The sequence below is a fragment of the Haliotis rufescens genome, unplaced genomic scaffold, assembly GCF_023055435.1.
Source record: "Haliotis rufescens isolate VD_foot unplaced genomic scaffold, xgHalRufe1.0.p SCAF_7, whole genome shotgun sequence".
Taxonomy (NCBI): Eukaryota; Metazoa; Mollusca; class Gastropoda; order Lepetellida; family Haliotidae; genus Haliotis; species Haliotis rufescens.
Genome location: NW_025964361.1, coordinates 34,843,402 through 34,870,951, shown reverse-complemented (window position 1 = coordinate 34,870,951; position 27,550 = coordinate 34,843,402). Strand labels below are relative to the sequence as shown.

General features: G+C 40.8%; 1 protein-coding gene across 7 annotated transcripts in view; it reads right to left on the bottom strand.

Moving 5' to 3' along the window:
• Positions 1-4,253: 4,253 nt before the first annotated feature.
• LOC124117060 (CD109 antigen-like) overlaps positions 4,254-27,550 on the bottom strand; it is an 87,089-nt gene continuing 63,792 nt past the window's right edge. For 6 of the 7 annotated variants that reach the window (XM_048387584.1, XM_048387582.1, XM_048387578.1 and 3 more), the window contains exons 21-37: positions 15,664-15,777; positions 14,399-14,500; positions 14,090-14,218; positions 13,076-13,214; positions 12,536-12,712; positions 11,856-11,937; positions 11,519-11,675; positions 11,058-11,132; positions 10,538-10,709; positions 9,932-10,146; positions 9,455-9,604; positions 9,016-9,078; positions 8,425-8,534; positions 6,839-6,986; positions 5,885-5,987; positions 5,184-5,269; positions 4,254-4,391 (exon numbers count right to left, since the gene is read on the bottom strand). In XM_048387584.1, coding sequence (XP_048243541.1) covers positions 4,374-4,391; positions 5,184-5,269; positions 5,885-5,987; positions 6,839-6,986; positions 8,425-8,534; positions 9,016-9,078; positions 9,455-9,604; positions 9,932-10,146; positions 10,538-10,709; positions 11,058-11,132; positions 11,519-11,675; positions 11,856-11,937; positions 12,536-12,712; positions 13,076-13,214; positions 14,090-14,218; positions 14,399-14,500; positions 15,664-15,777 — 2,040 coding nt within the window. In that variant the 3' untranslated portion in view covers positions 4,254-4,373. The remainder of the gene's footprint in view (positions 4,392-5,183; positions 5,270-5,884; positions 5,988-6,838; positions 6,987-8,424; positions 8,535-9,015; positions 9,079-9,454; positions 9,605-9,931; positions 10,147-10,537; positions 10,710-11,057; positions 11,133-11,518; positions 11,676-11,855; positions 11,938-12,535; positions 12,713-13,075; positions 13,215-14,089; positions 14,219-14,398; positions 14,501-15,663; positions 15,778-27,550) is intronic. The other variant, XM_048387573.1, reaches the window with a different exon arrangement.

Here is a 27,550-nt window from a genome sequence, read left to right as displayed (position 1 = left end):
TTGCAATATCGCAAGTGTCTTTAATATATTCCATTCAGGTAGGCGTGCACCAGGATGACATTTGAACAACACGGATCTGCGGTCGCTGAAAATACCTCCGAGTTTACACTTTATGTTGAACAACTTCGCTACACGTTGGCTGCATATTTTGAGGTTCATGTTTTTTTTCATCTAAGCGAAGTCAGTGTAATGTTTTGAAGTCGAGAAAGAACAAGTTTTCTTCGAGTTATTTGGTTAGGCAGCAATAATCTCAATTACAAATTGAAGGGGACGAATGGTCCATGAACCGCAATTGGCTGTGCAGAGTTGCGTCCCTTTGTCTACCAGGATCCAGTAATCGTGGATATGAATTACAGACTTGCATCTTCCTCCTACACTGAACTGCCAAGCTGTGATATGACTGGATGTTCTTCAAAATTTGTTTGTTTACTTGTTGTTTAACGCCGAACGGCAATATTTCAGCTATATTACATCAACATGTAAATAATCGAGATAACAAAGTGGTCGATATTTCGAGCATCGATCCATGCCGTCGGGGTACGATGACACGCAATCAACCAAGTCACCACACCTGACTACTCGATGCATTTAGACGCTTCTCGCGACCAGCAAAGGTTACTGGGGACCTATTCTTACTCCTTTGAGCTACATTTTCCTTTGAAAAATATAACTTCTAATCCCTACATAATATTAAGCGCCCCTTCCATTAAGGATTCTGGAGAATCATTCAACAGTGTTTAAAAGGCTTAGATAAGGAAACAGGCACATCTAAATAACTCAGTGTACTACTGTATAACCACAAACGTTCTACATTGACACATACATGTACAAACATTCACGACTTACAAGACTGAAGTCATACAGTGGAATGTTCATGTTGCTGCAGTGGTGTCCACTAGGTATGAGATCAGAATTATTAAGACCTGACAGAGATGGGTGTTGGGTGGTTCCAAGGTTTAACCTGTCTGATTGAGTGTAATCGTATCACGAATGAGCGTATGCTGTTTTGTGCCGCAACTCTCACTATCTCATATATATCACGGCGTCGTGCAAACAATCCAGCCTTGGCAACAGAAACCGTAGGTTGGCCGCAAGAGCAATGAGCCATGATGTCGGGAAAGATAAGACAACCTATGTGACAACCATATCCTCCGCTTTTGGCCCCTGGGATAATTGGGACATATTGTTCCCAACAAACCCGCACTGGATGGAGAAAACGCGTATCATGAAAGCTTGGATCGTTGCTCATGTTGACAATCAGTAATTGATTGTCTGGTCCAGTCCTGTCGCGTTGTTAGATAATCATTAGACCTTTCTCCTAAAAGCAGTAGTGATGATACCATGGAGTTCTCTAATAGGTGAACGTGTCACGTTCCACCGGTGGCACCCATTATTGAGCGATAATTGGCCATCGATATACCCGAAGCTTAAGTTAAATTCCTGTGTTTTTATTTGGCCAAATTCCGATTTATATACATTATGAAGCATATCAACAAGGAGTGAAGAACAATTGTTTCTCATGGGAATGCCTTCTCCTTGCCTAAATGTCGTATAGAGAAGATATCAGATGTAGTTACACTGGAGTGAAGCCTGTTATCTACACAAAAGGGTAGTAAACATGCTGACCAGCGAACTCAGTTTTCTAAACAAAAGGGTGAAGCCAGTATAACAGAAGGATTATGACTGATAGGGGTCTTTGATGAGTTGATTGTAGTGAAGGCCAAACTAACTCTATATCTGAGAGATGCACAGCTGCTCGAACATATATAACAGAACAGCCAAAAATAAAAAAATAAATTATATAAATATACGAAAAAATAAATCATACAAAAACAGAAATTCTAAGAATACCAAACTCGCAATAGATATGTGTACCCTACTTACACACATGAGTCCCAAAGAGGGACAGGTCAGCCGAAATTGCCAGGGCAGTAGGCGACCTCTTGAACACTTAAAGCAACAACACTCTGTACATAACTTGCTTGATAACGGTGTTAGAACCTACACCGAAACGTCCCTCCTAATCGTAATAAAGAAGTTGTTCATCCATATATCTTATCCTTAGTAATCCAACTTCTAAATGCCTCTCAGAGAAGTTATTTCATGTAGGGCAGACAGACTTTGGTTGACTTTGGTTGGAGCAGAATGATATGGTGTTTGTACCGAGAAAAGGAATATGCTGTTTGTACGTCATGTTGGCAGTCAGTTGGCTTGTTATGACATCGCTGTATACAAACAATCGAATCCAATAATGCCATCTGGACATTCAATAAGATTGACGGCTTTTAAGACTATTTAATATGGTATATTAACACTTTCATGCAAAGTGATTTTGTTGGTAGAAATATTTATGTTGGTACCAATGTATGCTGTCTGTATCGTTTTTCATTGACATGCCAGTGTTTAAAAGGTTTTGTGCAGTATGTTTTAGCTGTAAAGTTACGTTTGAAGTCAGGATCAAGTCTTGTAATTGTGTTTTGCTACGAAATAATGTACTGAGATGCGATCTCCATCTTTGCTGAAGATGTTTGATGATGTTAGGTAATGAATCTTCATGACAACACGAAATATGACGATTCAACTCATGATAAGATTAAGGTGTTCATACATTCATTTAAAATTGACCAACAAGTGTATGGTTTTAATTAATTTAGGAAATATCTTCCCAAATATATATATGTTTCAAAATCAAGATATCATACTCCCATACCAACACCATTGCATCCAATTTTTTTTCAAAACAAAAAGTCATGCAAAGTGCATTCGATGGCACATCCAGCAAATGTGTTTGCAAATACATCCACATTTTTTGGAAGGATTCACAAGCTCCGTGAGAATTTCTATGACTTCGAAATACCACTTTTGTCACAAAACTAATTTCTTACAAGTCTTGCTAAATGAAGTGGACATGGTAACCATTGTTGGTGCATTCAGACCCGTTTCACGTCATCGTACTCCAGCCGCGTAGAACGTTAAGTTGCTCATAATATCGATCACTGGATGGTCTGGTCCTGATTATTTTCAGGTTCCATCTCAGCCTGAATTTTGCTGAGGACGGATACAAGAAAACAACTAAGTCATCCACCAATACACAGTTCCAGTTGTAAAAAACTATTCAGCGAACTACTCATAAAGTAGCATGTTTTTACAGATTTATAATGATACGGTTTTTCCACACCGCCATTTTTTGTGTTTAGTTGCATCCCTCAGGTATGTTAGGAACCTATGCTCGGGGGTTCGAATCTTAGACTTGCAGTGGTTATAGTATTTGGTTTGTCAGTACCAAGCTAGCACCCGTGGATTTCCCCAAGCTGGTCAACGTCAGCGTTACAACAGGCTTTCCTTATAGCGAGTTAACTAAAATACTGTTCAAGTACACACCCGGTGTAAACACGAACATTCTTTTTGAGGTTTTGACGAGTCATTTGATTAATTATCATTAGCATTCATTCATCCATGTTGATTATTATGTGCATGTACAGTGTCATGTTGACACATCTATATCCACCTACCAATTGCAACAATTGTGTTGGGAGAAGACAAACAGGCTGTAATCCCTTGAATTAATTGACAATAATACCTTCAAACAACCTATTCATGAATGTCTGTAGTGTGCCTGCCGTGATGGAGATATTCGTTATCTACGGAAGTGAGATATACAGAAAAACGACCACGGGATAGTCACCACCTCATTTAAATCAGATGTTAGTTCTTGCTACTGCTTCACAAAGGTCTAAGGACATCCCCTTACGGGGTCACGTCAGAACGATCTTTCACCCGACCAATCAGAGCGCCACCTACCAGATCAGGAAAGTGACAGTCGAAATATGTTTTCTAATCATGCAACCTCGAAAAGGCTCACACGGGTTATTCCGAACGACAGGTACGGGCTGTACGACGGCTGAAATTGTCGTACATCTCTCGCTTCAATGGGATAAACATTTGAACGAAAGAGACTTTGCATAGCCCATGGGAAGTACAGTAAACTACGGTTATAACGAAGTCAAAGGAACCACTAATTTTAGTTCAATATAACCGCAGTTCGTTATAAGCGTGTTCGTTATAATCGTAGTTTACTGTACTGCAATATAGTCTCGGCCATCTATTAGACATTCGATGATTTTTTTGTGCATAATTCATATAATTTTAACCGCTTTTGTTCCTTTTACGCCACATGCTATTTGTTTCGGCGAATAATCGAGATGAGTTATTCTCTGCCGATGACGTTGTGATAAATTCAATACAACAAAGAGTATGTTTATAATGGACATTTTATTACATAAACCTGCAACATGAAATGTGTAGAACACATTCTTCCTTCTTGATGTTTCCGAATGTGACGTGATCTCTGTGTGGTGGTTCTCTCAGTGTGTTCATCTCCCGGCCTTGGCCTAGAAATACAGACGTCAAAGTTGTCAAATAATTTCTGCAGTGAAATCTTGCACACATCACACAAATAATGCACACATAGTCTGCCGTTCAACCATACGTACATCACGCAGCTGATATACACGTAGTCTGCCGTGCAACCATACACACATCACACAGCTGATGCACACATTGTCTGCCGTGCAACCATACACACATCACACAGCTGAAACACACATTGTCTGCAGGAAAATCATACTGACAGACATAATTAGAGGAACATGTACTAATGGAAGGCTTTGTGTGCTCTACCACGGTATATATTACATCGTAACTCCCCTGAAACTGACTTGAGTTCATCGACAAGGTAGTGTATCATCAAGACGAGACAACACCCAAACCCAGTTGTCTGTTTACCTGGTTTTGTTCACATATCTTCGATTATATTATACAGATACAGTAAACTACGGTTATAACGAACTCAAAGGGACCACTAATTTTATTTCCTAATAACCGTAGTTTGTTAAAAGCATATATACAGCAATTGGCCTGGACTAAGAAATAGGTTCGTTATATCGGTCAGTTCGTTATAAACGCAGTTTACTGTACAGTACAATGGAAGTGCATTTAAGTAATGGATAACGATATAACATATCATCATCGTTAGACCATAGGACTATAAATGTAGCAAGATCAAAATATCAATTCTTGTATTTAATCTCCAAGGTGATATTCAGTTATCCGGGGTCGCGGTGTAGTTTTTTACATCAAAGGTTTTCGATGTGTTATACCTAACATCACATCTCAGAACTCACCACGCAGTTTTTACACTCCACACACACGCTACAGATGTTGGCATTCTTCAGAAGCTTGGACTGGTAGAATGCTGTCACCTGATTGGCTGAAAAAGGAAATGAACGCATTCTATTGGCAGATAGCAGTGTGCTTTGTAAGTGCAACATAATCCTAAAGGTTTTGATGTTCAAAGAGGCAATATCCAGAATGAGTGAGCAGACACACGCATTATTCTGTTTTGTTTTGTTTTTGTTTGTTTGTTTGTTGTTTAACGCCGCACTCAGCAATATTCCAGCTATATTACGGCGGTCTGTAAATAATCGAGTCTGGATCAGACAATCCAGTAATTGACCTCATGAACATCGATCCACGCAATTGGGACCGATGACATGCATCAACCACGTCAGCGAGCCTGACCAACTGAACCCGTTAGACATCTGTCTACTACTCACTGTGGGTGGTTGTAACGCCTCTTTGAACAGTATTTGATTTAAATCACAGCATGTTAACTAAATGTGCACGAAAAGTCAAAATTGACGTTTACAGCTATTATGAAACCCATGATCACGAATATGCTGCTGACGGACCTTAATCATATTCAGGGCGAGTTACGTGATTCGACCACATGTTCAGCGGTCCCGGTGCGACTTAGGGATATAACGTTAAGATCTTATTGCGGCGCCTCAGACACACATCGATGATGATAGAATTTGACACTTACTTGGCTCATAGTAGTCGTAGACTCTGACAGGGACGGGCTGTGACTTGGCTACAAGACCTGTTCTCTGGAGGGTGACGGACAGACACACTGGGGTGGTCCCGATCTGTGACATTAGCAGAGTCGAGTTAGTAACACAAACAGTAGAATCTTGTCATAAAGTTTTGTTCCAGTAAGGCCAATGTGCACAATACCATTGTAGCCCTGAATATTTTTAAATTATTTTAAGCTGGATTGTAATTATTAAGGGTGAGGTGGGTCGAACTGAGGCTTAACATCGCGTTCAAGATTGTTGCACGTGTGCGTGTGTGCGTGTGTGTCTGATTGTACTAGTCAGAAAAAATACCGATTTTAGAGTGCCAGCCCACTGATATACCACGCCGCAGTTGACAAGAATACTCCACTCAGACACAGTATACTAATGCCGAGGGCCAGGTGGGGTAACAACAAGTACCATCTTTTAACGCCTTTTTGTACGACTGGGTCGGGGATCAAACCACGACCTTCCGCTCTCCGGGCAGGCGCTCTGTCTACTGGACCACGGAGGCAGTTATAACTATTAAGGAAGTTCACTGACATGCCGACCGATCTTTATTTGGTTGGTTGGTTGGTTTGTTGTTAAACGCCGCACTCAACAATAAATATTCCAGCTATATGACGGCGGTCTGTAAATAATCGAGTCTGGACCAGACAATCCAGTGATTGATATCATGAGCATCGCTCCACGCAATCTTTATTTGGAGAGACTAAAGCATAGATTTTACGAAATACGTTCATTTTGGGCAAGATTTGAATTATACAAATATTGTAATCTTTGATGTGATACATATCAAAGAGCCGGTATATAAACATATGAAAATAAATTTACAGTGTTTATGAATACATTTAATTAAATAAAATGAATCCAGTACCATGGATTAAGTCAACGAGAAGGGATGGTGACGGATAATATCTCACCTCATCAAAATACAGAACCACCTTCTTGTTGGGAGTCTCGACCCTCTTGAGGGTCTTCAGTTTGGTGAGTGTTTCAAGGTCGGCATCAAAGCCGGAGGGAACACCGAGTTCCTGAATTGCCATGCCACTTGCGCCGGTCGACAACCATCTGAGGAGGCAACGTGGTACTGATATGTAATAGTCCTTTATTACCGTTATGTATTTTTTATGCATTATTAAACGAATGGAGTAAACCATTTATAAATCATTATCATACTTATCATATTTATATGAATCGAAATTAAACTTGTTCATTTCGACCATTGAATGTTCGGAACTTAAAATTATACCAAATACATAGCCTTCGCAAACACATGTCAAAAAGATTGATGTTAATGGGTTGCGGGAAACATGGTTCCAATATTTGAAGATGAGCAAGTCGTTAACCCAAGCTGATCTTCTTGGGAGTTGGATTTAAAGACACAACAAACATACGTTCATCTTTGGAACCCGACTTGCTCCTGATTAGATTTTTCTCCAGAAGGAGGAATATCATCCTCTTTAACTCATTATAGCCAACCTTCTGTATTTCATTATGTCCGATGACCAAACCTTGCAGTTGTATTGAAGCGAAAAGGAGAGTTGAAGCATTTGAAACAGATGATTAATTAAAACAATTATATACTATTTCAATGTTTTCCATCAGTATGCAATTGCACATTGCAAAGGTGTGTAGGTGAGGTGAAATGTGTTTTTACTTCACGTCGAGTTTATGTAAACAGCGACGTGCATGCACGTGTGTGTGTGTGTGTGTGTGTGTGTGTGTGTGTGTGTGTGTGTGTGTGTGTGTGTGTGTGTGTGTTTGCGTGCGTGTGTGAGTGTATGACAAGTAGATCTATGTTGGTGTGGCAACTCGAAGTGGGATAAAGCGTCTGATGTAAGCCGTCAAGAAAACACTATGACGTCGTGATAGATCATTGCCGATAGATCTCCACTGGATGATCCTCCACTGGACTAACACATGTCACTGTGCAATAAAGGTTTGTAAAACAGACTGATACAAACAGGGTGTATCTCATTATCAACGGTCGTCCATGTTATTGTTGGCGCTACTGATCATGGCAGTTGTTGGCAATGTTCTGTCTTTCAGCTTCTGAAAATGCGTTACTCCCAATTAGTTGACGGAAGACATCGACATGTTGTCGAAGGTGAGGAGAGGTGTAATTTGGGTTTAACGTCGCGTCCAAGATTAATGCACTTATATGGCGACGTACGTGTGTGTGGCTGTTTGTACTAGTCCGGACTGATGCCGATATATAGTGCTAGCTCACTGAGATACCATGCCGCAGTTTAACATGAATACCCCACTCAAACACAATATACTGACTCCGAGCCGACCAGTCCCTGATTTAGCCCCTTAATGCCGAGCGCCAGACAGTGTAACAGCAAGTACCATCTTTTGGTATGACGCGGTTGGGGATCGAACAGGATCTTCCGCTCTCTGGGCGGACGCTCTACCACTAGACCACGGAGGCGGTCCTGATGTAAAAGGGTACATATGTGTTATGTCTGACGGTAGTAAGTGTGATGGCTGCCCCCACCCTCACCTGGTGCAGGTCTGGACGGTGATGGAGTTGATGTCCTCACTCAGAAGTTTGACAGTCACATCAAACGTTGGCTCCTCCACCTCAGCTTCAACGTTGAAGAACACGGCGACCTGAACGGCATTTTAAGAAATGTACTTTCACCACATCTTAATACACTATCAGCGTTAACTTAACACTCAACTTATATATGTACACGTAACTCAACATTTATATCAAATGCCATCATGTAAAAAAGAAAAGTTTTATCAGTATAGAGTAAACTGTCTCAAACAGAAATGAACATGATCTCATTTCGAAATGGCATGTATGTATATAACCATGATGACGATGTTCGCAGTTAAGTAACACAGGTGCTTCGTCGTACCTGCACACAAATAATCATAGTTAATGCGCGTTTTTGCGATGGGTCTGAAGTGGAAAAGGTTCGCTCGCCACGCCGAAGACCCGGTTTCGTTTTCTTACATGGGTACAACTCGTAAAAGCCATTACAGGTGTTCCCCCGCCGTGGTATTGCTGGAATATTGCTAGAGCGGCGTAAAACTCTACTCACTCAATGTTGCATGCTACTAGTATGCGTATGATGCCACCGACCTCAACAAGAGCGATGCCGGACCCTGTAGCCTGTACATTGACGCTGCTCGGGATGGATGGAAGCTGCAGGTAAAAACGGGTACGAAATCGTGAATATGTAATATATAAAGTATAACATACAATGAAAAGCAGTTAGTCCAGGGATGCTTTAGGGAGCATTAATACTTAACAATAGGTACTGCCCATGATTTGGTAAGTTCAATTTGAAGATCCGGGCCAGTTAACTTGGAAGGGATATGGATTAACGAATTTAAAATTTATGAACATTAAAAATATTTTAGGAAACTCAAGAGTGGCCGAACTAGTCAAGAACTGAGCATTTCATACCTGGATAAATGGGCGAATGTTAATGCACATTTTTTAATGTGTGCGAGTTCAGTATTGACATGGTAGAGCGTGTGAGTGTGCAGATGAAAGAAGAGTATTGGAGTGTACTCACCTCGACACTCTGGAGCACGAGCGCGTTGTTCTGGTTGACGGAGAATTGGTGTCTGAAGCTGCCACTGCTCACTGTCACCTGGATGTTGAAGTTGTTGGAGTATGCCATCTTGGCGAACTCAGACAGAGCCTGCAAGGCCAACACCGTGTCCTGAAAGAATATGACAGAGCCCCATACCAGTGTGAAGAAGAAGACTCAAGAAGAGTTTATTGCACTCAACACGATCAACAGTCACATCCATTTTAATACACGCACGCACGCACAACGACCTCACCAATGATGCTTTGGCTTATAGACAATTTCTCTAATAGGTATACTGTTATATCTAATGCGTTTGAGATATTCTAAAATGAAATCAACGACGCGGGCCTACCGCGCGTTCTGTACTTTAAGACAAGAGTTCAAGAGAAGGCGAAGTGGGTCTTGATTGTAATAAGAACCAGTTATTTTTCCTAACAATGTAGATATAACACTAACTTGGGTGGAGGAAAATCCGCCGTGGGGATTACGCTGTGACGCCAACCACTTCATGATGTTAAGGCCGCCGCTGAAATCGTTTTTCTCGCCGAATATCAGCAGAGCGTATGCCGTCATCTCGATGTCGATGGCCTTCTTGGTTGATGGTGGCCTCCAGTACTTGGTGGTGGACTGTGTTGTCTTGACCTCAGGACGGTGCCAGTACTTGAATCCATCTGGAAACGTAGTTAACCAACACATTAACTTCAAAAAGAAAATGTAAGGCATGAGCATGTCCGTGACCAACGATGAACTGTTTACGAGATACGTGTATACCTTTTCGATTACGGTAAGAAACTTAGTTTGTAAGATTTGCTAATGTGCAAAAATTAGACAACCCCTTCCTTAAAACCTAAATAAGCCTTATGATACATTTCAGTTCAAAGCATTGAAATGAATCGCATTTTCATTCATGTAATACATCTCCTTTCAAAATGTCTTTTTACTCCTTCTTTTAAATTCTGCAGATCCGTTTGGCCCAAAACGGTCTTATTGTACCGTGGCCTTGGTGGACATAGTTGAATATGAGTTTAAGTTATACAGAAGTTGAAAGAGCATCGATGCTACCTTTTACAATAGCATGAGAGTTTAGTGTGGCAAAGGAAGTGTCGGTCTTGGTGCTGCCGGCAAGCTGCAGGGCATAGGTGATGATGGCCAGAGAGTAGTCATCTGCTGGAGTCTCATTCTCAAGGAACTGAAGAGCCTTAGTCGTGGCTGTGCGTATCCGCTGTTGGACATTCTGTGCAAATTACAAGAAGATGTAGGCAGCCTGAATTCAAGAGACGCCACAAAGGAAGTATTATTGTGCAATAATGAGTGCATGAAATAAAATAACATGCTCAACTGAACATGTAGAGCCAGGGTTTGTGTCTATTTATTAGTGATGAAGACATGTCCCAATGTTCCTGTAACTATTATCTCCACATATAATATAGCTACACGATAAGTCGTAAAGAACAATCAAGAACGGAGCGTGGTTTATTTCACGATTAAGCAGTGTTCTATCCTGACGCTATTCCTGGAAATTCGAATATACAGTCGCAATTTGATGGTTACTCGTTTATTTCTTAAATAAAGATTCACTTACCCCAACGAGGTCGTTGTTCTCGAGAAGGGCGATAAGAACATATGCCGTCAATGAAGCACCTTTGTTAGAACCTCCCTTGAGAAGAAATCACGGACATATAATAATTAATGTCATTATTAACGTAAAACATGTTTCAAGGTATTCATATAAATGACCACAACAAACACATAAAAACGGAAAGGGGATTATTTACAGTTATATTCATAATATTGCAGGTGCATGACACGCAGCATAAAGGACAATGCCAAAAGACAGTCGCTGAGAAGTTGCAGGTCATCACGTGTGTTACTAAAGAAGTTGACTGTGTGTAATTACAAACCATATTAAAAAAAATAATATTATTGGTATTGGACCATTCAATGGGATTTGTACAATAACAGTACAAACCTATACATATATCAATGAAACACAATAAGATGTAATACATGTTGTCAAACGAAGGGTGATCAGTCTGGACTCACGGTCATGTCCTTGTGGATGACCCGGCCTGGTTCAGGGAAAGAACCATCAGCCTTCTGTCTCGCTACCATCCAGTCGATAGCTCGTGTGAGGACATCGTCGTCGATGAAGGTGTATGGTTTAGCCTGATGGAACGTCTTTATAACGAACGCTGTCAACCTGGGAGCAAAAATACCGAACATAATCTAACGCGCAAACTCCTGCGAGATATTATTATGGTACTTAACTGAAGAATATAAAATAATATCTATTTCATCTAATGGAGTATGTGCGTTTGAAATGTACACATCGTATTTAAAATGTGTGTCTAAGAAATTCATGTGTCTTAACAGAACGTACCACATGCTGCCAGATGGGTCACGGTCACCAAACGCACTGAAGGAGCCATCCTTGTGCTGGTAGGTCAGCTCTCTCTGGTATCCTGGAGGAGATTGGTGACATGTAAGTTCAAAGTAAACGTTGACATGCTGTTGCGAGAAGGGTTTGGTTTTGGTTTGGTTTGTTGTTTAACGCCGCACTCAGCAATATTCCAGCTATATGACGGCGGTCTGTAAATAATCGAGTCTGGACCAGACAATCCAGTGATTAATATCATGAGCCTCGATCCATGCAATTGGGATCGATGACATGCATCAACCAAGTCAGCGAGCCTGACCACCCGATCCCGTTAGTCGCCTTTTACGACAAGCATAGTCCCCTTTTACGGCAAGCATGGGCTGCTGAAGACCTATTCTACCCCGGAATCTTCACGGGTCTGTGAGAAGGGAGTTTATGGTATTGAATGTTTATCATTTCATTCCCTCGCCCATTATTGCTATCCATTATTCCGAAGATTTTGGAGAAGCAGAAACATCAACCAGTGAATCTAGATCCCGATCCACAAGGTTTGGTCGCACTATGGCTGTCCTTATTCTACACATGTATGACTATCACAGCGCTGAGTGGATCGGGGAACTTTCTGTTGGGAAGGGTATGGAATTCATGAGTTTAAATTGGTTCGGGAGGCACCACCGACATACCAGATTCCATGTACTTGATTGCCTTGTCTTCTATGTCTCCTGTAAGCTGTTTGGTTGCTGTCAGATAGTTGGTTACAAACACATCCGGGGCCAACCCCAGCATCGTCTGCTCGCCACATCCGGTAGGCATACGCAGAAGATTGTCTAGTCCACTTATAGTTGGGCCCAACAGGTCACCTAGTCGAACATGACAGGGTTACAGAGACGTTTGTCGGATAAAACAGTTGCCGCATTAAATTCTAGGCATACCTGTACAGTTTGTATATATTGCCATAAAGACGGTTCAAATCATTCCATTTTATTTTCTTAAATTAACTAGCATACCCACGTGGGAACTGAATAGATACATTATAGATATATCGCATCTCTGAAATGACATTTTTTTTTTAAGATTACCCACTGAAGAAGACAGAATCAAATTGGCAAGCTACCACTAATCTTAGAAATTGAGTTATTCAATCGAGATTTTGTAACGCCATGATGCTTGATATACTGTGAACATCTGGATATGCAAATGTGTTGTTTTATTTTATCACTGACCAATGGCGGTGATTCTAGCGGTCTGTGATCCACAGACAACGTTCTGTGGTAGAGTGATGGGGACATTCTTGGAGAAGCTGGTGGCCTGCTTCAAGTCAATCAGGACAGGGACATTGTACTCTTTGGGGGTTCCTTCGGGCTGAAGAAAGATGACATGATGAATAGACATTGGAACACTGTACTCTGCAGGAACTACTTCAGAGAGACAACGTGGTGAATACGTATGTTATTAGCCCTAGGTATGAATGCATGCTATTTTATCAAAACGCGATTTTTGTTCTGTAGAAAGGTTTCCTAATCTATGACACCTCAGTTGGTGAATTTTCTTCGCTTTACGCGTTTATTGTTGATAGTGTCCTATAACGGAATGTCTGACACATTACTAGGCATTATTGATATAACTCAGAACACATAACACTAATGAAAGTTCGTCGCTTGAAGCAATCACATTCCATCTGACTATTTCACGCTTGATAAGTTTCATTTCAATTGTATTATCTTGAAATGTGTCTAAAAGCAAAACGTTTTTACAGTATAATAACGGCAAATGTAGCCTAACTTCGCACCGACTGTGTTTTATGAGTCTTACATAGTGAGATGATTGTGCCTTATTGGTCTAACATAGTGAGATGATTGTGTTTTATCGTCGAACACAGTGAGATGATTGTGTTTCAGGGGTCTAACATAGTGAGATGATTGTGCCTTGTTGGTCTAACATAGTGAAATGATTGTGCCTTGTTGGTCTAACAGAGTGAAATGATTGTGTTTTATGGGTCAAACATTGTGAGATGTTTCATCGGTCTAACATAGTGAAATGATTGTGCCTTATTAGTCTAACATGGTGAAATGATTATGTTTTAGGGGTCTAACATAGTGAAATGATTGTGCCTTGTTGGTCCAACATAGTGAAATGATTGTGTTTTATGGGTCAAACATTGTGAGATGTTTTAGGGGTCCAACATAGTGAGATGAATGTGTTTTATGGGAATGACATTAAAATGGATAAAGAAGTACCTCGACCAGGAGCTGTCTCTTGACGGCGTCAGCAGCGAGTGTGGATCGAGCAGAGACGGTCAGGTCGATCTTACCCAGTGTGGCGGGGACGATGGGGAAGTATACCGAGGTGGCGCCACCTGCCTTCACCTGCCAGATTATACACACACGTTTAGTAAAAAAACACTGACAAAGTCAAGATCATATTGCGAAGTCCAAGATCAGATTGAAGTAGAAACAGTGGTAATTGAAGTGCCATTAAAAAAGACAAATATTTACTGGCGACGCAACAAAATGATATCACGGTTATCAGTGAAGCAGGGTACTCACATGAACAGTCTGCGTTTGGTCCTTAGATTCTGTTTGTTCCCGGCCGTTAGCATCAATAACGACATTCAGGTAGTCCTTGGATTGAGGGATGGATACAACAGCCTGTAAGGAGGTCAAGGTATTTTAGTGTCAGTGAGGAGGTTAAACTCCACAGTTCTCTATTTCTACAGCTCGTATCGCGGCATATCAACTTAATTTGGAAGAAAGTCGGATGCCCTCGGGTCTTAGACGTTTGTTACCTTCGTTAACACAGGGGCAAGGGGGAGGAGAAATAAAGGATTTTAATCAGGCCGAGTCTGGGATTCGAACCAACGATCTAGGATCCGAGCAGAGTATTGTGGGGCTTTATACAACTGGTCCCTGGGAATGCGTACCTGTAGCCGTTTCAGAACCACATAATACAATTTATACACCTCCTAACATTGCCATCTTTTTTATCGCAAACGTCAACGCGGAAGAACGACCCATGTGTCAACCCATCAACCAAGCAGGATTTGGTTGTAAAGAACTTTAAGTAAGTACGTTTCAGAGGTAGTAACAGGGTGACGTAACATTGTTAATGACATTTAATGTATAATATTGAAGACTAATCAACACTGTTTGAATGGAAAAGACAAAAAATACTGATCGCAGATCGATATGCTCAGTATGTATTCAAAATGTTTCATGACTTTAATAAGAAACTACATGTCCTCTTTATTACTCACGTCTACGTCATGGGTGAGATAGTTGAAGACGATAACATGGAGAGCCCTAACACTGGACGCAGCAACTAAACATGTCCTATTTCCTACTCACGTCGACGTCCTGGGTGAGATAGGTGAAGACGATAACCTAGAGGGCCCTAACACTGGACGCAGCAACTAAACATGTCCTATTTCCTACTCACGTCCACGTCCTGGGTGAGATAGGTGAAGACGATGGCCTGGAGAGCCCTAACACTGGACGCAGCAACTAAACATGTCCTATTTCCTACTCACGTCCACGTCCTGGGTGAGATAGGTGAAGACGATGGCCTGGAGAGCCCTAACACTGGACGCAGCAACTAAACATGTCCTATTTCCTACTCACGTCGACGTCCTGTGTGAGATAGGTGAAGACGATGGCCTGGAGAGCCCTAACACTGGACGCAGCAACTAAAACTAAACATGTCCTCTCTATTACTCACGTCGACGTCCTGGGTGAGGTAGTTGAAGACGATGGCCTTGATAGCCCTAACACTGGACGCAGCAACTAAAACTAAACATGTCCTCTCTACTACTCACGTCGACGTCCTGGGTGAGGTAGTTGAAGACGATGGCCTGGAGAGCCAGCTGTTCCCCTCGCGTCACGGAGTAGGGCAGGTTGAGGCTCACGAAGAAGGGGCGGAACACTCGGATCTGAACACAGACATCATGTGTAGGCATGTGAAGAGTTATATGCTTATTAAACTGTTCTCTTCACCCGGGGGATCTCGTATATATAGCTAGCTTTCTTTATTTTCACCAATCCCTCTTCCACGATAATAATGTAATATGCCTTCGGAGTTGCCTCTCTTTAGCATTCAATGGTCATGCTGAAGACATGGGTCGATACCACCTGGTACAATTTCAGATGAAGTGGTATTGACAGAAAGCGGCTTAACGCTGCGAGAATCGTATTGGAGGTATGTTGTTTGTCTCTAGATCTGGCCCATTAGATTACGAGTTAACCGCAGTAGTATCGTGTCGATACAGTGCTTTATTGAATAAGAAGAATTTATGCTATGTCAGTTTCAACAACATCTGTTAATTGTTCATACACTGGATACATATAGGCAGAACAGTGGTTGGTGGAGTGTCATGTCTGAGCAGAATCGTTAAATCTGATGGTTTTCTACCCAGTGTTAATTAATGCCACTCAACAACCACTGTCCACAAAATGACTCCTTTTCAAACGTCGTTCGGCCGTACGATATTTCACCGTGGAGATTCAAATAACGAAAGATACGGTTACATATATCTACATCAAATATATAATATTTGTTTTGCAGTCCACATATACGAACAAAACGACTTAAAGTTCAGCTCTGGGACAATAATCCACAGATCGGATCTTCCTCAGAGATCCTTTGAATAACTGATTAATACCACACCTTAGCTGAGGTTGGTGCAATTCCAAGGCCACTCTGAGTGTTGACGGCGAAGGCGCTGGCCACCCAAGACGTGATGGTGTCTGGCACTGTTGTTGAGATCACGGCTTTGCCATCGGTACTGTAGTATTCAAATGATGTAACAACTAATTATATTGGCAGCTGATTACACGAACTGAATATCATTGACCTACACATTAAAATATAACGTCCATCATTATTAACATACAAATTAATGCAGGTTATATGACATGTAACTTCAACTCAAGAGAACAATCAGTATCATCTCGATTATCCGCCGAAACAGTGGAAGGCAAAATACTGATAAATAAACGTATTTACTAGACTTAAAATGTAGTAGAAAATATAACTATCTATCAACGATATGTGCGTACGCTTACAAAAATATATTCATGGTATCATATAAAGAACAGTTTAAATCAAACACTAAAAGCATTGCGCTAAGCAGCAGAGATAAGGTTATAAGCAGGTTAACACTGGAACATGCACAAAACATGAACAAAACATGCACAAAACATGAACAAAACATACACAAAACAACACGCCTTGGTAAGAAGGTTTACGGTATGCAGATTGGAAAAGTGAAAGGTTCCGTAAAAAAACTTCAAAGGAGCAACTTCCAAAAATACTGTAGTAATTCCTGTCACATAAAATACATGGCATTTACCCATGGGATCCCCCATCTTAAAGAACCAGCTGCCAATGGACATTTACTCAAAGGACCATAAGCAATTCCAGTGCAGCATTTTGGTATGCAATTCTGTAGCCCTCTGTTGAAATACTTGTGATCCAATCAAAAAAAATCCAAATGAGTCTTCTCAGTATAATTATGATCCAATTAAAAACATCTAACTGAATCTTGTTAGTAATTGTTTGGTGAGCCGAAACATTTCAATGCACCAGGCGTTCCGATTGCCATAGCCAACATCATATGGTATCATGAATATTCTAGTGGTAGTATCGTGTGATGAAGACACTGTCTTTGGTGTTCTAGTTTTTGTTTTGAAGAGGCAGAAGATGCAGTAGTGACAGTTTATATCCCTGCCGTCGATTATATGCGCTAAGCCTACGGCCAACATACTAGTAATGCAGTACCCTGAGCTAGTATTAGCCCAAAGCCACGTCTCGGGAAAAACGTTTCTAACTCTTTCAACCACCTGCAGGTTTGGTTTAGTATTGGTAACTGTTCCTGTTGCAACATGGGCAGTGACCACATTTGGAAAGATATGTGGAATACCACCCATCAGGAAGCCACCATGGAATCTGGGATGATCTAAATGAAACAAAGTTGCTTTGTAGTTAATAAACTCTAACATGCAGCTGTTGCCTCGTCTCTAAGAAGGACACTACTATGGCATAATCTTTCAATATTGGTTATGATGTCTATCACATCAGCTGCCATTTCCTGTATGTCCAGGTTTATAACAATGGAGAAAAAGAATGGTATTAAGACGAATTCAAGATATTGGTTTACATAATGGCATAATACTAGCTAAGTCTCCCATCCTATATTTTATATTATCCGTCAATAGCCAAGTTAGTCACCAGTATGAACGATCACAGAGATGCATTGTCTAAGTTACACAGTATTGTTTGACAAATACTCATTCCAAGTAATTCATGATTAAAATACATACATTGGTAATTATCTATAACATACTCCCTCATACCCCATTTAAGAACTTCGTACGCATTGAAGCACCTGTTCGTCAACATATACAAATGTCTAGATTAGAATTTCTAAGTCTAGTGTTGGTTGGATATTCATTAATCGATAGAGCCGGTAAGATGTGTCCCTAGTTTAAGTCGGTGACAGAAGATGAAATATACCTTCACACCGACAACCCACGGCTTGGTAAACGGTGGACAATGCTTAGATGGTATGCAAATGGTCAGTTTCACAGAGTGAAACAGAAAGTGGAGATGGAATTTCACTTTAACCATTTACGACACTGGCTGTGCTATATTGGTTATGTTATGTTATGTTATGTTGCCGGAAATTCCGTCCTGATAGGTTCCATTTCTGCGTGAACCCCATGTCCGAAATTGCTGAATATAATCCAAGCCAGCTCCACTATAGCCACCATAGAAACATACGACAAGCATAGTCGCCTTTTACTGCAAGAATGGGTTGATGAAGACCTGTTCTACCCGGATCTGCACAGGTCGGTTAATATTCCATCATATACAAACGTACCACCGATGACAACCGAATAATAAGAGAGGCATCAGTCACGTTGTGTCATGCATGTTCGTATGTGAGATAACAGAACACACTAACCTCAGGGTAACGAGATCGCCCACTTCTACGTAGAAAATAGTAATTCTGACACCTGTGCCAACCACCACCAATGTTGAATAACTGCTATATCTAAACATGCTCACACCAAACTACCATGCATATCTAAACCAATACATTCACGGCAGTAACATTGACGTGCCCTGTGGTGATGTCATGCAGAGCACGGGAGAGTACATATACCAAATGTTACAACTGATCTGGTCAGTGTGGCGAGTGTACCTAGTCGATGTGTTCAACCACAGCCATGACTCTGGGAACCACTGACGGAGGTGATCAACCTCCACCAGTACTTCGCTGTTCACGCTGGTAGATCTGGTTGCCATCGGGAGAACCGTAGAATACTTGTATCGGGGCCTCGCTGCATGCAAGGATGTATCATTTCGACATGTAATCATGTTATAAGAATGATCAAAAGTGGTAGGAACTGAAAACTAAAAAAGAACCTTCCCAAAAGAAGTTTCTACAACCATTATATAGTAGGTATGTCATGAAATGTGTAGGTAATGGTAACGTGCGTCCTCATGTAAACTAAAGGTAGGCTACCATCCTAGGAGATGGATGCCTAACAGAAAGATTTGAAGTGTAAACCAGGACCACAGGGGTTGGGGGAGATTCTGAATTACCAAACAGTAGTACTGGTCCACATCCAGGTCTCTGGAAAGTCCGTTCTTATTCTCTCAACTTCTGCTAATTTTGATGTTGGTCTGCTGATTGAAGAGGCCTTGGCCATTCTAGTTGACGGACGAGTTGACGCACCAGTTGTCATTCCCATGGCAGTTATAACTGGCCATGGTGTTGTTGACATAGTGAAAGGGCGTCTCACTGGAATATGACAAAATGTGGATATACGTTGCTTGAAGTGGAAGGAATGGTCAAGTACATACGCTTGAAGTTAGGAAAAGAACGATTATGTAGCAACATAACAGAACATCATTCCGGTGTTGGCATAATGCCAACGTCTTCGTATTCACATATGAGAGACAGACCATTCACGGTAATAAGCCATATTTTGGGCTGATAAGTCTGAAAGAGAAACTAGTGTTTTACGTGTCTAAGGGGCATACTAGGAAGCCTCCACGTTGAATAAGACAATTTATAGTATGGCCTTTTGGTGATTAACTAAAATATTCATTTAGATTTGCCACTGCTTTATCGCCAGACACACCAAAGTGACATGAATTGTTTGGTTGATAAGCTTGTGTCAGAACAGAGGAACGTTGCAAAGCATTTATTTCTTTGTGTGATTAAAATTATACAAATGTATTTTCTATTTATGACAATAATGACTTTGGATGATTAGGCATGATATTCTATTACTGACAAATTCCATTACTGATTACTATAATTGTACTAATCTAACAATAATAGCCATTAGACAAAAATGAAAAAGAGAGTTATTGACTGAGTGATTATTCAAAATTTACGACTTTGTGTTAGAAGTGTTATGTAGTTTCTACTGTCAACGTTTGCGATTTATGTTTAGCGGTGTGTTTGGCGCTGGGATACAGCAGTCCCACCTACTTGTGACACTAAAACGTCAATAGTTGAAGCTTCCTTTACATCTCAAACTCTATTTAACTCCAAATAAGACCAAAGGCCTCATGTGTGCTCACATCTTTGGAAAAAAACTCTCTTTACCAGTTCGGATTCAGCTTAGCGATTATATCTCGAACATAGGAAAGATAGAGACAGGACAGATCAGCAGAAGTTGCGACGAATGTCGCTATTCTTTTGACAAATACCGAGTAGAAGAGTTGGTCCAGAGCCATGTTTCCGGAGAGTCTCCGCCTCCTGTTCCTGTACCAGTTCCCATCCCATTAACCATACCTGTCCCCACCCCTCCAGCCATGGCCATGGGGTAGTAAACAGGCACTGCAGCATCAGACAGGGTTCATCATACAATTGACCAGATAACATATGTCACTATGTGTCTAATAACATTTGTTAGCTTGATTTGTGGTAAGGTTGTTGTCTGTCAATATCATGACTATCTAGTTTTTGTAGTTGTTGTGCTTAACTGACTTTTTATGAAATGAATTCGAGTGACTTGAAGTCATTGGAGCTGGCGTTTGGTTTGTGAAGGCGTGTGTGTGTTGGTCTTGTGGGTGTCTGATTTAGGAATTGGAGTAAACATTGGCATACTTGCTTGACGTTGATATTATCTATTGGCACAAAAACCCAACGTATAATATCAATCCCCAATAAGGTATCCAAAACGAACAATTCTGGCTAATACAAACAAAGATATAAAGAGTTTTCGACTGAATGCTTCACTAGGGTAGTGATCATGTGAGTATTCGTGATTTACGACTTTTGTCTAATGTTGCCTGGAAGTTCTTGTGTTTTTCTGTATATATTCGCGATTTAAGTTTAGTGGCGACTTGAGGTACTGGTAAGGAAAGTACAAACATCGAAAATCGTTGCTTTCCTATAATCCTCAACCCAACTTGTTTACTTAACTTCTCTAACACTATCGGTATATCAAACCTTTGTTTAGTCCTAAGAATGTATCCTTATTCCTGACGAAATGGTTTTCCAATTAAAACTTATTTTCTGGTATGCGCATATCAGGCTAATATTGGCACATACATATTTCAATCACGCTGGCTTCGTCTCATAAATTATTAAATGTACTGCTTTAACCTTATTCGAAATAATACTCTTTCTATAATTAAAAAAATGTCCAGAATTTAAAATGTATCATGGCTGTTGGTATTGCAAGAGGCAAGATAACGGTTTTCAAAGCTAACTCTGAAGTGGTCTAACCTATGTTTGGGGGGAATGAGTTCATGAATTGTGTTAAATGCTGCTTACAACAGTACACTGCAAACACAAAAACTTCTTTTTTTCCGTATATTGGCATTGGACGGAAAAACGACGTTATTTGGACGCTTTCTAACCATCGTTTTTCCGTCGAGAATCTGACGCTGAAAAACTCGACGTTTTTCCGTACACTTTTTCGTATCAATTTTAATGAATTTATAGTCGTTTTTCCGTCCAATGTCCATATACGGGAAAAAACGACGTTTTCGTGTTTGCAGTGGTATGCCGGTAATTTCGTGGCGTGCATCAGAATAATGGTCGGCAATAACACATGGACAACATGATTGATGAACACAACATATAAATTGGTGTTTGGGGAGGTATGCTATTTTCGACGGTTAGGGTTTCTACGATCGGGGTGGCCTAATGATTAAGGCCTTCGTTCGTCACGCCAAAGATCTGGGTTCGATTCCCTTGCTTGCTGTGTAAGTTCCACCCTGACAACTCGTGATAAACCAGATAAGAGTACTTAATGTGACGTCCAAGCCTACTCACTCGTTTCCAGGAAGAATGCAGGTTTATGCGAATCATATATTCATATTCTAGTCAAAGTAATATTACATGACCAGTGTTCTCAGACAGTTCTGTGTAATACCTATTTTCCGAAGGGCCTGACATGTACTCTTTGGACGCAAGAACCTTCCCTTGCACGGAAGGTTGTGAATTATATGGAGAATAAAGAAAGGAGTATTTAGGAAAGACAAGCAGAATTGGCGAGGCATGTATCTACTCTGTTCACATATACCCAGTAGAAGAGTTGGTCCAAAACCAAGTTTCCGGAAAGTCACTGCGTATTTACTCCACTTCCTGGAGTGGTGCGTGGTATGTATCGACCCCGCCTCCTGTTCCTGTGCCAAATCCCATCCCATTAATCATTCCAGGCATATGCATAAGCCCTGGAGCAGACAGGTTTCATCGCACTATTTACCATTCTGTTAAATTCAACTGATGTATATAGAAATGAATGACAATTTCCGTGTGACTTGAAGTAATATGGACTGGGGCGTGAAGGTGGTTGTTGGATTAAAACTTAGGCATAATACATTATTGTACAACAGTCTATAAAGGACGTGAACGTTGTCACTTTCAGTCGATCGAATGACTTAAATCACAATAACTTTTTATTCATATATGCTACCATATTTAAGTGTATATAATGGATCTAAAACGACAGTTTACATGACGCATACATTAATTCATTGTGTGTAAAATTATCAGTGTGCAGGCATAAGGTTTTGTTAGGAAATGTATAATCAGTGTTATAAAGTTAACATACATACATGTTTTCATAATATTCCTCACATACGTTTATTTGTTGATCGATTCAACTAGTGCATCCCGTATGCACTATTTAAAACATTTTAAGCAGTGCGGTTGAGACTTATGTAAATTACCCATATGCATGTATTACCTATGTATTGTATATTCATATTCTGTCACTGTATAGTCTGTAAAATAGAAGGGGCATATAGCCTACACCATTTGAAGACAAAATTATCATTATTATTATGATTATTGTTGTTGTGACTATTATCTTCTTAACTTGCAACTAGCGAGACAGTGAAAGAAGGGCAGGGTGTATAGCACATGCAACACATAGCTACCAGGTTATACCTTGTGGTAAGGTTTGTCCAAAGCCAGGTCTCTGGGAAGTCACTTCGTATTCTTTCTACCTCTTTCAGATTTTGTGTTGGCAGCACAACCTGATGGTGCGCCATACCGGGCATACCTCCGAACATCGATTCAAATATAGGGGGAGCTACAACGAGTGAGTGAGTGAGTGGGTGGGTGGGGATTAACACCGCTTTGAACAGTATTCCAGCTATATAACGGCGTCTCAGCATGAAGTTATGCAGGTCTTAGAAGTGAAACCCACGAACACGGGTATGGTTCTGACCAAGAAACATAAATCGGGGCGAACCGGGAGTCGACCCACGACCATAGGTTTCTTACGTTCCCAAGGGACGCAACAATGGACAGCGAATTGCGGCACCTCAGACGATGCTATAGATGATGACATCTAACCAAATGTCTACATATTACTGGTGTCTGTAATATTTGTGTTTATCCTTTAACGTCCTGTCAATTTAATTTGTCGTACATAGTATGGTATTTTTAATAATATCCTTCGGAGAGCAATATCTGAATTATCACATGTATCTACACATTTAAATATTTTTAGGTTAATATATTAAAACGAATTAAAATGTGTATTATTGTTTGTAAAGTGTAAACAATTTGCCTATGAAAGTCATTAAACCATGACACTGATTCACATCAAAAGTAAAATATTCACTCCCTCTTCTAGCTATAGGCAAGTGTATCCACTCTCTTGTGCTGGGTACCTTTTCGGTTTATAAAAAGGCAGCGTGGAGTGTGCCTTTAATTAAGACTGCCTAACGGGATATAATGTTTACACTGTGTTCGGTTAAGAGAACTGTGGATTCCGATGTGTGTATTTCTTCTGTGAATGTATTTCGTTTAATGCTCTAACACATCCTTTGACATAACATTATGGTCATACATATATGACTTTGATCCAATATAAGGGTTATAAGGTGAATCTCGTGAGTCAGGGGGCGTGGTACACAGGTGGAAAATGCACAAGAAGCAGCTATAACTACTGTGTGTCTTTATCTAGTTACCCAGCATGGAAGTCAGTACGAACTTTCTCAACTTCTTTCAAAGTTTCAGGAGCCTGTATTCCCTTAAGGACATGTATTGATTCCAATACGGCCTTATCTATTGTGTATACTTCAACAGAAAGCCAAAACAGTTAATGGGAGTAAAAGGTTTATGTTAGCACGCCATGATGTCCTGCCTAAATTACCAAAAGGGTCCTTATTCAAATTATCAAAAAAAAATTAATGGAGATCATATAACTTGTTGGGATAACTGTATTGCAAGGCATGCTCAATAACAAATGTTAAGAAACGGCTACATAATCTTATAGACTGAAAAAGTCTGTGTTTTTGTTGTTGTTTAACGCCGTATTCAGCAATATTCCAGCTATATGACGGCGGCCTGTTAATATTCGAGTTTGGACCAGACAATCCAGTGATTGAAATCATGAGCATCGATCTCCGCAAATGGGATACGTTGACATGCATCAACCAAGTCAGCGAGCCTGACATCCGATCCCGTTAGTCGGACCTTACGACAAGCATGGGTTGCTGAAGATCAATTCTAACACGGATCTTCACCGGTAGCCAATTCGGTCGCCTCTTAAGACAGGCAATGGGGTCCTGGTGACACATTCTTCCCCGGGACCCCACGGGGAGATAGAGTAAGTGTAGTAGTGAACCAAATCATTTCGACAATGTTTCAGACATAAGACCAAAAGGTTTATACTCAGGCGACGTCTCTTGACGTTTCTTCAAATAACATATTTAATTTCGAACCAAATATGTCTAACAAAATAAACGTTGAACTGTGTCAACAGACCATGTCCTGGTAAGGTAAAGATCATAGCCTTGGCGATCACTCATTCAGTTTTACTGTTAGGATACAATGCTTCTAATCTTCCCTGATCAAAGCAGTTAACTTATGGTCAAGTCGTTTTATCCTAGCAGGCGTGAGGGCAAAACGCTAAGGTAAGACTAAGAGTCTTGTCAGTTCACCAAAATAATGTGGCCATGTTTTCGGGAACAAAGATTAACACAAGGGCCACACGATCATTCCCTGGTTTTAGAGTCTGTTTCAGGAATGCACACAGTTATGACAGGCGCGTATTACGAAGGCGTTGTGTCTATATCGGCAATCACGGTCGCGGTATTGTTTAAAATTGCGGAGGATGTCATTGGGTAGAACACAACAGCCAGGGCAAATGAAGCACAGCAGCACATCTCCAGGGGAGACAGGGATATAATGGTTTATTGCCATTAGGGGCTTTGTGATACTTAGTGAGGGGCATCGTGGTGAGATCTCGTCCGTTTCTAATAATGTTCATTGCCTATAATTGGGGTGCCTCGGAGACACATTTGTTTTCAGTCACTGCATAGAACTAATTCGCTGGAAGGAGGAAACAAACGGTGTCGCTGGTTTTCTGGACATCCAGTGTGTGTGTGTGTGTGTGTGTGTGTGTGTGTGTGTGTGTGCGTGCATGCGTGCGTGCGTGCGTGCGTGCGTGCGTGCGTGCGTGCGTGCGTGCGTGCATGTGTGTGTGTGTGTCTTTTGTTAATGTTTTATTCGGAATCGAAACTGCTACATTTCTGTTATTGACAGATAAGTGATGTGGTGATTCCGTCGATTAGATGATTATTTCTATTCGTCTATTTATGCATTGGAAAAGTCATTGATTGCATTCCAAATTAACTTTATTTGGCATTTAGATGAATAACGGTTTGGTATTGAATGTTGTTTTATATATGTTTGTAATATGACTATATGTTTTTGTATATAAAAAATGTAACTTACAGGAGGGCTTGACGTATTTGTACACAAGAGCATCAGTCATCACAGCCACCCCGGAATTCTGGAATAAAATATGTATATTTCTAGTCATGGCAATATTGTTTTGTAGCTTCGATATGTAGAGAACGCACAGTATACACTGAGCCTTTTATTCATTGTAATATTTAACTGCCTCAATAACTGGACAATGTGTGAGACAAGAAAATGTATAGAGTAAATGCATCAATATAACAATTCACTTTTTCTACCAGTACAGATAAAAACAATGAAGAAAAACCAATGGAAAACGTATCCATTGAAGTCAACTACGCTAGAACTCAGGCAATGTTTACAGCCAATGTTCTCAAATGTGTTTATCAAACGTAGTCAACCTCGGATTAATAGGTTTATACTTAAAATAATATATATATTTTTATGAGAGGAACGAATAAAAGGAAAACAACATTTCCTTCCGATTTGTGTTCGTGTGTAAAGCGACAGCTAACAGCCCGTGATGTTGCCTAACGGTTACATACCTGGAAGATCTGGTTGGCGTCACTTCCGCCATAGTAGGTGGGTAGGACCATCCGGCGAGCAACAGCACCCAGAGGAATGGGGCCTCCAAATCCTCCTCCACTTACACTCTTGATAGTGTCGTATGAGTTCAGTTCACTGATAACCTGTGATCAAACGGATAATAAAAATAGTGCAAGATGAAATGTGTTAGTGGTTAGACTGTAGAATTTGCTTTTTTGTAGAATTTTCTTTTTTGTTCCGGATAACACTTGGCCACACAGTGAACAACCTGGGAATGTGTGAATCAACACAAAACCTAATATCACTTTGACCTACCTTGTATTGCGCGAGTCATGTCGCCACCAGAGACACGTGGCTATACCTTGTCCTGAAGAAATTGTGCACGTCATGTTGGCCATAACACCTGTGACCTACCCCAGACTGTGTGTGTCATGTCGGCATCAGACATTGTAGGACCTTGACCTATCCCAGACCGTGTCATGTCGGCATCAGACATTGTAGGACCTAGACCTATCTCAGACAGTGTCGTGTCGGCACCAGACCTTGTAGGACCTTGACCTACCTCAGACTGTGTGATGTCATTTCCGGACTTGAGGAGGAGGACGCTCTGGTCTACGGCCAGGAGGTTGACCAGGGACTGGGGGTCAGCGGTGACCTGTACATTGACACTGTCACCAGGCTGGGCAGTTGTCTTGTCCATAGAGATAGACACCTGGAGTCAAAAATACAACTGAGTGACGCTGAGTGGCCATAGTCAGGCTGAAAGTAATAGTAATGACAACAACAGCTCTTTACACTGAAAGGGACCGATCATTTGATATTGGGGGAAGGGGGCTTGGATTTTATGCCCCACACCGTAGATGAAATTGTCTGCCACAAAAGTGCCATTGTTGCAAGGTGTTTTTCCTAAAACCATATTGAGGCTCATAGCTTTAATTAAATACTATTTGGTTTTGCAGAAGTATGG